At 40.9% G+C, this 11,036-nt stretch overlaps 1 protein-coding gene across 1 annotated transcript; it reads left to right on the top strand.

The window, feature by feature from the left end:
• The first annotated feature begins 1,647 nt into the window (after positions 1 to 1,647).
• Positions 1,648 to 2,851, top strand: LOC133894798 (beta-sesquiphellandrene synthase-like). The gene is made up of 3 exons (XM_062334968.1): positions 1,648 to 1,881; positions 1,960 to 2,212; positions 2,676 to 2,851. The coding sequence occupies exons 1-3, from the start codon at positions 1,759 to 1,761 to the stop codon at positions 2,834 to 2,836; spliced, it is 537 nt and encodes a 178-aa protein (XP_062190952.1). The 5' UTR covers positions 1,648 to 1,758; the 3' UTR covers positions 2,837 to 2,851.
• Positions 2,852 to 11,036: the final 8,185 nt, after the last annotated feature.

The raw sequence follows: 11,036 nt of genomic DNA on the forward strand, positions 1-11,036 counted from the left end.
ACTATGCGCAACTGAACACCTATGCTGACTTTCTGACTGCTGCTTGCTGCTGCTACTGTTGTTTGTATAGGGGATACATTGCTGAACTTCTGCTGCTGGCCGCTGACTTTCATTTCCGTGGGCGCATAGAAAACACGCCCAGAAATTTTCCGTTGCCATCTTTCAGTCTGCTCTGTAATCTTGAACCTTGTGCTTGCACCGGTCTAATCTGATTTCCAATCTTGTTTCCTTGCTGCCATCAATCTAAACTACTTTCTAATCTTGCTTGCTCTCTGATCTTGCCTCTGGACTTCCTGCATCAAATTAGTCAGTAAAATTCAAGACGAAGCAACAACTAGGTAGTTCATCGATCAGATCAGAGCAAGGAGGATTCGAAATAGGTAACAGCTGTCAGCATCAGGGAAGATTGCAGGAATTTGCACAGCGCCATCAACACCTGCAACATCTGATCAGATATCAAAATATCCTAGATTTTTTACGGAGGTTTATTGATGAGAAAACTCGTAGATAAGTCGTCTGTCAGATTAACAGCAGAGCTATCTGATGGGGTCCTCAGCAGAGCACAACAGCAAGCTGATTTGTGGGCAGCGAATAACCTTTGGGCAGAAACCAATAGGCGGCAACAATTGTGCACGACCCTGATCTAATGTGATTCATCAATCTTTTATCTTTGGTCAGCAATGTACAGTACAGCAATAGCAGCTGATCTTGCCATCAATCTAAACTACTCTCTAATCTTGCATGCTGCCATAAATCTGGTCCTGTACGCGGACAGGCATTGCGTTGATCTGTCTCCAAGACACATGGACCCATCACTACTGCCGCACAGCCACAATACCATCAAGACACAATCGACTGGGACCGTGATGAAAAATGATCAACAAGGTCGACCTGTATCTGAGGGCTGAGGCTACAGTTTGATCGGGCAAGCCAATCAATAATCCGAAGCAACAGGAAAGAGAGCAGCTCAACCACTCGAGAGCATTTGCAAATTGCAACACACAATGACACAAGCCTCAATCATACACCACTGTTTGGATGTTGGATCCGCCCCTGCCTGTGGTGCTTGAATGCTTACCCGCAGGCCTGCAGCAGGGCCGCAGGTCGCCGCCGCCCGCCGCGCGCGCCTGCCAGCCGCCGCAAGCCCGACCACTGCGTGCGCACGTGCCCGCCGCTGCCACCGCCCGCCAGACGGCCAGACACCGGAGGGATGAGCTAAGATGTAGCTAAGATCACATCGAGACACAGAATGTGATAAACAGCATTTGAAGCTTAACTAATTTCTAAACAAAGTTACTAAGTAGTTTTAGATTCTGCAAAAACTAAAATGATTGAGCAGCAGACCAACTGATCACATAGAGAATAGACCAACAATTTCTACTGTATCAACAATCACAGTGGCACCATATCCAGAGCATTTTAAGTTAGCAGGCAGTGAATAGAGAGTCAGCCGAATCAAAAGACTAGATATAATGAATTAACCAGAAAGACTAAAATTACGGCTCTCACAACCTACTGAAAGAGCTAAGCTATCAGAGCACCTTACAAATTATGTCTATTGTACTTAGACTATATTCCAAGTTCAATAAAATTCATCATTATTTGACTTGTATGCAATTCGTACCTAGCTGCATGCTGAGGCGCGGTCGCTCGGCAACGTAATGTTGCTGCTCTCCCTAGCCTATAAGTACACCGCAATACTACAGTCATCGGCAAGAGGAAGAACAAAGAAAACTAATTAAGATAGATATCGAGAAGATGGCGTCTACGCCTGCAGTTTGCTCCGTCAATGAAGTTCAGGGGCTGCGAAAGGCTCCGACCTTTCACCCAAGTCTGTGGGGTGATTTCTTCGCCACTTTCCAGCCACCCACTGCACATCAGGTAACATCGGCATCAGAATGATGGTACATGACATTTTGATCCACAAAACTGACTGGTATACTTGCTTGTCATGTGCAGCGTGCATACATGGCAGAAAGAGCCGAAGTGTTAAAAGAACAAGTTAGGAAGATGCTGAAGGGCGCAAATGAAGTACCAAAAATACTGGATCTTGTAATCACATTGCAACGGCTTGGACTGGATAGTCACTACGAGAATGAGATGGACGAGCTGTTGAACTTTGTTTACAATTCCGATTACGATGATAAAGATTTGAATTTAGTTTCACTGCGATTTTATCTTCTACGAAAGAATGGCTATGATGTGTCATCTGGTAAGACCTTTTTGTTAGTAGGAAAAACGCTTAAAAGACAATCATAGACTACAGTTGCAACTTACTACGTAAAACCACAAAAAGTGCACTGAAAAGTATATTAAGAAGCTGTGAACGTTATTAACCAAAATCATAATACTGTTTATCATGCTTTATGCTATTTTGATGTCCATGCTTCATTTGATGACTTCAGTACCATTTTTGGGGTCATTGGTATGTAAGGATCAAATGGTTTTATTATCAACATAGATCTTTATGAATATGTATATCAGCATGTCCGTAGCTACTATGCACTAATGTACCATCAGCTATTTTCAACTGCTCAAATCCCAAGACATGCAGGTAAAATTAATTGAAGGTATCATGGTAAAATGTGCCCAATCCAATGAAACCTTTGACGTGTTGTATTTGATTTGTATACTTTTGGAGCTAAAGAACTAATATTCCTTGCTTGACTTTGCAGATGTGTTTCTAAACTTTAAAGATAAGGAAGGAAATTTTGTTGCTGATGATATAAAAAGTCTCTTGAGCTTATATAATGCAGCATACCTTAGGATACACATGGGGAGAAAGTACTTGATGAAGCCATTATATTCACTAGAGGCCAACTTAAAGCTGCATTAGGTTCTTTGGAATCGACATTAGCAGATGAAATATCTCTTGCCCTTCAAACACCTCTCTTTCGAAGGGTTTGAATATTGGAAACAAGAAATTATATCCCAATTTATGAAAGGGAGGCTGCACGAAATGAGGCCATATTAGAGTATGCAAAATTTAATTTCAACTTCTTTATTGTGAGGAGTTAAAAAAAGATCACACTGTAAGTTATTCAAATTTGGAATTTTAAAATTCTCTTCAATTAAGTCAATTACACAATATATTCACCTTTTTGTCATCACAGGTGGTGGAAGCAGCTTCATTTTGAAACAAATTTATGTTTTATTCGAGACAGAATCGTGGAAATACATTTCTGGATGACAGAAGCATGCCCTGAGCAAGCAAGATTAGAAAGTAGTTTAGATTGATGGCAGAAAGGAAAAAAGATTGGAAATCAGATTAGACCGGTGCAAGCACAAGGTTCAAGATTACAGAGCAGACTGAAAGATGGCAACAGAAAAATTCTGGGCGTGTTTTCTATGCGCCCACGGAAATGAAAGTCAGCGGCCAGCAGCAGCAGTTCAGCAATGTATCCCGTATACAAGCAACAGTAGCAGCAGCAAGCAGCAGTCAGAAAGTCAGCATAGGTGTTCAGTTGCGCATAGTGCCGTAGAATCAGCACATGTGGTTCCGGCCATTTGATCTGGAGGTCGATTTGCCTTATTTTTTTAGTACATGCAGAAGACTTGTCAAGAAGCTTCTTGCACAAATTTCAGCATGGTTGATATACACCAAGCCCTCCAATAAGTTCTTTTTAATTGCAAATGTAGGTTTGTTAAAACAAATAAATATGTTCTTTATGATTTGGTGTACTTATTCCTTAAATTAGTATTGATCGTATCAAATGTTGAAAGAGTATTTTTAGCAATGAGTCTATTGAAGAATAAATTGAGAAATAGTATGGCTAGTAAGTTATTAAACGATTGTTTTGTCATATTTATTGAGCGCGATGTTTTCTCCAAAATTAGTGAGAATGATATAATTAAGACTTTTATAGTCATGCAAAAGCTTAAAGTAGAGTTATAGAGTAAGTATCGTAAGCTTCTATCTATGTAAGACTTTATTACATATTTAGATAATTTATATTGTAGTTTTCACAATTTTCAAATTATTTGTTGGATTTACTATGTGAAAACTTTTAATAATACATTTATATTGTATATTTATCAAATTTTATACTTGTATATTGGATTTAAAATTCAGAGTGTTCAATAAACAGACCCAGTGATAAAATCCTAGCTCCGCTACTGGACGCAGCGGAGGCTTACCAGCGGTGGTAGATTCGACGGTGGTGGCCAAGGTTAAGGAAGGACAAAGGATGAGTTTGATTCGGGGAAATGGGCATGCCTAAGAGATGAGAGGGAGCGGTGGTGGTGTTCATGTGGCGGAGAGGAGGCTCGCGGGAAGCTTTATAGGTGAGCTGGGGCGGTGCGCGGTCGTAAGATTTTTTCCTTCGCCAATGAAGTGACTTTACGGAGACGATTGAGGCTCGACCGCACTAGTGATGTGAGCATGGAGAACTAACTGAACGTATCAGCACATGTCAGTTGGATGATCCTAAACAATGGCTCTTTTTAATGCTCGAATCTTTGCCTCAACCGGTTGTGTCATCGCCAGACTATCCGGTGCTTATAGTTCAATTTCGGCTAGAAGACATACTTTCTGGAAAAATAGTCCGGTGAGGGTCTCATTGAACGCCGGACTATCCGGAGAGTGTGATGAGAATTTGGTGCAGCAAATCATGCTCTCTATATAAAATAGTCCGACGAATGATCCGGTGAAAACACTGGACTATCCTTTATGTAGAAGGTCAATTTGCACCGAAAACTTGCTCTGTGGAAGAAATGGTCCGGTGGATATTCTGGGGTATCGTCGGACTATCCGGTGAGAAAAAGAAGGTTTTTAGCCGAAAAATGTTCTCTAGTGAAAATTGTTCAGTGAGGTCTTTGATGACTATCGAATCATCCGATGCGTTCAAAAGGAAAACTTTGCAAAATATTAGTCCGGTGCGGGTGTCTAGTGTACACCTGAGCATCCATTGAGGGCAGGTGTGCTCTCTCGTCAAAAGTTACTCCCTGCAAATATTGGTCCGATGACATACTCTGGTGAGTATAAATGTGATGTCGGAATATCTGTTGTGTGTAAAACCGAGTCTTAGAGTTTCGGCCGAGTGAACTCGCCGGATGGTCCGGTGTTCTGGAGTTTGTTCTCACTGGACCATCCAGTGTTCAGTCCGAAACTGAATCGAAGTGTATTCATGGATTTGTTCGGATCTTTTTCGCGAATTTGGCCAAATAGGGCGTGTTTAGGATAGGAATAGAGTCCTACTTCGATTCCCTAGGGTCAAGACCATACGCCCCCCCCCCCCCCCCTTATAAATAGTTGAGGGGTGGAGGCCGATTGCATATCCATCAGTCAATCGCATCTATTGCATCTAATTTTTGTTTTGCCTTTACTTTCCTGTAATTTAAGGTTAGTTCTTCGCTGCTACTTCGAATCACTATGGTTCGGGTGGCAGTTCTTCGTCGATTTGCTCGTAAATCATCCGGGAGGTGATCCCTAAGGTTTTCGGTCGAAACCTTTGCTTGTTTGCTTGTAAACAAGTCATGCGTCACTGCAAAAAGCGAAAGTATCCTTGACGAACCTGTGTTGGCGAGTTGTTGCCCAATTCCATGCCAACACAAATCGGTGACTCCGCTGGGGACAAGTTTTTTTGGCTATTTCTTGGCCGAATTCTGAAACTCTAACCATGTCTACTTCGAAGATCAACAAACTCTAGCCGATGTCGTTCCACATTAACGTCGAGCGCCAAACGTTGCCGGAAGAGGCATGTTTGGCGCTCGACATTAATGTGGAACGACATCGGCAACAACTCCTTTTGCGCTATGTGAAGACACGACAAGGCGTGTTCAAGAAAGAAGACTCTCCACCGCTCGGTGACCAAGTTCAAGTAAAGCCCAATATAAGTGATGTTCCCCATGCTTTGTAAGAATATATTGTGCATATGGTTGATCAGTCCTTAGGAGCTACAGTGAGTAACAAAATTGATACTTTAGCTCAGGGTTTAGATCAATCTCTTAATAGACGATGTGATTCTATAGCTTTTGACGTGCAAAGCATTAAGGACAACATGCAAAGCATTACGGACACATTGAAACAACCTTTGTCATTTGATGCTAGCGCTTCGAATCCTAATAACTATGGCAATTTTCAGCATCTCCTGTTTAGTTCATCGGCACAGTCTATGATACCCACACCTATGCAACAAAACATGCCGATGCGATAAATTCAAAGCCGGACCAATGTGGGTTCGGCTAATGCAGCAACACCTCTGTTTAATACATTGAATACTAGTAAACCGGAGGTTTCATCATTGGTTTTTCTGGTTCCAAGCACTTTATCTAGCCTAACTAGTTCGGTTACGCACATAGCAAATAACCGAGTTACTGAAATTTCAGCAAGCATGCCACTAGTTCCATACAATACCGTGGCGTATAGCACACCTCCCATACCTCCACAAGGTACCGGCATCCCTTATGGTCAATTACCGGATACTTACTTCAATGTGTCTCCACCAAATACTACACATGCGCAACCCGTAGTGCCTCTGCAAACTATTTCACAAAGTAGTCCAAATCCTATTCGGCCCATAGCCGAACAACCTATGAGACGTGAGAGCATTAGAGAGGAGATAGCTAGTCTTTTGATGGAGAACTTTGGGGTAGAACCTAAAGGGAGAGCACGTGTTTATCAAAAGCCATATCCTAATTATTATTATGATACGATTTCATATCCCTATGGGTTTAAGTTTCCTGATTTTGCCAAGTTTAATGGGGAGGATAGTAGAACCACAATGGAACACATAGGGCAATTTCTTGCACAATGTGGTGAAGCCAGTAGTAGTGATGCTTATCGTTTGCGTTTATTTCCTTTATCACTTTCCAGCAATGCATTTACTTGGTTTACTTTGCTTGCACCTAATTCTATTTATACATGGGCGCAACTTAAGCAAAAGTTTCATGAATACTTTTATACTGGAGATACGGAGTTGAGGTTAATTCATTGATATCGGTTATACAAAAGTATAATGAGTCTGTTTCTGAATACATTAGAAGATTTAGAGATACTAAAAACCGATGTTTCAATGTTTTGCTCTCCGATAGAGATCTAGCTGAGTTAGCTTTTGCCGGGTTGCATGCACACATCAAAGAAAGGTTAGAGGGGCTAGAATTTTCAGATGTGAACCAAGTTTTGCAGCAGGCTCTGGCTCAAGAAAGCTGTGCCAAAGAACATAGAAAGGTTCGAAGGTTTAGTGAAAAACACAAGGTAGATCGTCCGGGTGTTAATGTAGTTGAATATGAGGACGATTCGTCAGAAGATGATAGCGTAGACGTGTGTGTAGCCGAATGGACAAGGAAGTCCAAATCTAAGCCATGCGTGTGCTCTGCATTGAAGTCGACTCCACAAAAGAATCGGTAAGAAGAGATGAAATTCACATTCAATGTCACTAAATGTGATAGGATATTTGATCTCTTGTTACAAGAAAAGCAAATTAGTTTGTCTCCTAATCATGTTATTCCATCACTTGAGGAGATTAAGAAACATGCATATTGTAAATGGCATAATTAATATTCTCATGCTACTAATGATTGCATTGTTTTCTGTCAACATGTTTAACCGGCCATTAATGAAGGACGATTGAAGTTTGCTGAAAATTCTAAGATGAAGCAAGATAATGATCCATTCCCCGTCAACATGATGAACTTTGAAGGGAAGAAGGTCTTGGTTTGGCCATCTCAAGCCGAATCGACTAAAGGCAAGAGTGTGATCATTGGTGATGATAATGTAAGGCCAAAGATGATCAAGCCTAAAAGTCAAGAAATTGGCTGTTGGAAAGTGAATGAAGATAAGAACAAAGCTATCAATAAGCTTGAGAAGCCAAAACTTACATTAAATACACTTTTGGCTAAGTATGAGAGTGGCAAGGCCGGCCAAAAAGGGGGCAGCCGGCCCAATGCTCTTATACGTCTAATATCACCTCCGAAGCGTGAGTTTGAAGGGAGGAGGAGGCAATGGGAGGATAATATTGTAGCAGCTCTATTCCCTCCTTTCGTGCCGTCAATGCCTGTGATGTGGGGGTCTCCTTCGATGGTTTTTCCTCCATGTCCACCGTGGGGTTGATGTGCACCTTGGGCACCACCTTCTATGCCATTTGCACTATTTTACCCGGGGTGAACAGCACCATGACCTTAGACGTTTGACAGACTATCTCATCCTAGACAAGATCCGTTTGATCCCAAAAATCAGTCAAATGATAAGAGGGATTGGAGACATGTTAAGAAGGTCTATCGTGTGAAGAACACGAGTGTTTCTATTGAGAAATCAGATCTGGAACAGAAAGAAAAACAGCCAGTTGTTGATGAAAGCAAAGTGCAAAAGCAATCGGTTAATGACGGATCAAGTGGAAGCAATAAAGGGGAAGTTGTAGGAGTAGTTGGTACTGATCTTGAGCTTAAGGAGGTGCCACCTGCAGCAGTACAACAGCCTGTGGCACAAATGTTCAGGAAGCCACTTCTAGTTCAAAGCCGATCACTAGTTCAGACGATCGGAAGGTTGAAAAGAAGAAGTCCTTGCTGCCTGGGACTAAGCTGCAACCACCGTGGTGTCCTAGGGGTCTCTCACACTCCCAAAAGAGGAGGCTACAAAGGTTACACAAGTAAGAGTTGGGAGAAACATAAGCTGAAAAGGTGAGAGATCAAGTATTCAATGAAATCAAGCCGATGGTGCCGTTTCGGCAAGAATGGATAGTAAAGCAAGTCATAGAGCCTATTGTGACATCTAGTGATGATGAAGATGATATGACAGGAGACTCTCCAATTCTTAGAGATGTCACTCCGTCTCATGATAATATAGATATCAATATGGTTTTTGTTTTACCTTCGGAGTTTCGGGCTGTTGATGAAGAGGTTGCTCAACTAAATCTTGGTCCGAAGGAAGCTATATTTGAAAAACCCAAAGAATCAAGCTAACATTTAAGTCCATTGTATGTCAAGGGGCATATTGATGGAAAGACGATTTCGAGAATGCTAGTAGATGGTGGAGCCACCTGAATCTAATGCCATATTCAATTTTCAAGAAGCTAGGAAAAGAAGACAAAGAGCTCATAAAGACAAACTTGGTGCTTAATGGCTTCAACGGCGAGTCTACGGAAGCCAAGGGTATAATTTCCATGGAGCTCACCGTTGGGAGCAAGACAATCCCTACGGCCTTCTTCGTCACTGACGTGCATGGTAACTACAACATTTTATTAGGTCGTGATTGGATTCACGCAAATCTTTGTGTACCTTCTAGTTTGCACCAATTCTTGGTTCAATGGGTAGATGATGAAATAGAGGTTGTAGATGTGGATACATCGTCTTTTATTGCTTTGGCCGATGCTTCGGTAGATTGGCAACATGGGAATGTACAATGTCTCTCCGATCAAGTTCTTTTGGGGTACGATTTTCTTAGTGTTACTAGAGATGGTTTTGTACCCGTGTCTGTACAGCCGATTTCTTCATCTCAGCTTAGTAATGTAATATTATAACTGAATAAACAAAGTAATTTAGAATGGTTGCAACAGTGTGTGGAGCAATATCGGTCTAAAAAGAATGATATTTGTGAGACTATTGATGATTTTAATGAGATAGAAAAGCTAGGACAAGATTTTTCGTCGGCCGATCTATTAGAAGAGGTAGATATAGGAGATGGTACTGTTTCTAGGCTGACATTTGTGAATAAAAACATGCATGATGTTCAAAAGGGCGAAATGATTGCATTACATAAAAAATATATCGATTGTTTCGCTTGGGAGTATCATGAGATGCCGGGACTTAGCCGTGAGCTTGTAGAGTATCGGCTCTCATAAAGTTGCATTTTAGACCTCACAAACAACCGGCTAGAAAATTTAATCCTAACATGTATGGGCGAATCAAAGAAGAAATAAGCCAGTTGCTCGCTGCGAGGTTTATTCATCCTTGTAGATATGCTGAATGGATATCTAATATTGTCCAGGTTAAGAAGAAAAATAGTGATAAGTTAAGAGTATACATTGATTTTAGAGATTTAAAATTGATTTTAGAGATTTAAATAAAGCTATGTTGATTTTAGAGATTTAATATCCTATGCCTATCGCCGATATGTTGATTAATGATGCTTTGGGTCACAGAGTTATTAGTTTTTTGGATGGTAATGCCGGCTATAATCAAATTTTCATGGCCAAAGAAGTTATGTCTAAAACGGCTTTCTGTTGCCCGGGTTTTGTTGCTTTATTTAAATGGTTTGTTATGACATTTGGATAAAAGAATGCCAGTGCTACTTATCAAAGATCTATGAATTTGATCTTTCATGATTTGCTTGATGTCATCTTGGATATTTATATCGATGATATTGTTATCAAATTGGATGCTATGGATAGTCATTTAGCCGATTTGCATTTAGCTTTTAAAAGAATGCGTCGGTATGGTTTAAAGATGAACCCACTTAAGTGTGCTTTTGGTGTATCGGCGGGCAAATTCTTAGGTTTCATAATACATGAAAGAGGCATAGAGATAGATCTTAACAAAATAGCAGCTATAGATAAGTTGGGAGCGTTACAATCAAAGAGAGATGTCCAAAAATTGCTGAGAAAGATCAATTGCTTGAGGTGTTTCATATCTAACTTATCCAGCAAGATTAGTGCTTTTACTCCCATACTTCGGTTAAAGAAAGAAGCTAATTTTACTTGGGGGGCAGAACAGCAACGAGCTTTTGATGACAACAAAAAATATTTGTCATCACCTCTCGTGTTAATGGTGCCTAAGGCTGGGATTCCGTTTCGGCTATATGTTGCTGCACAAGAGACAGTAATAGGTGTTGTTTTTACACAAGAAAGTGAAGGGAAAGAATATGTGATCACTTATTTGAGCTGGCATCTGTTGGATGCGGAAACAAGGTATGTGTTTATTGAAAAATTGTGTTTATCTTTATATTATGCATGCACCAAGTTGAGACATTATTTGCTTTCTAGTACTTGTGTGGTTGCATGCCAAATCGACGTTATTAAGTACATGTTGCAAAAGCCGATTTTGAGTGGTAGAATCGGAAAGTGGGCATATGCTTTGATTGAATATGATTTGCCTTATGAACC

Source organism: Phragmites australis, chromosome 16, assembly GCF_958298935.1.
Source record: "Phragmites australis chromosome 16, lpPhrAust1.1, whole genome shotgun sequence".
NCBI lineage: Eukaryota > Viridiplantae > Streptophyta > Magnoliopsida > Poales > Poaceae > Phragmites > Phragmites australis.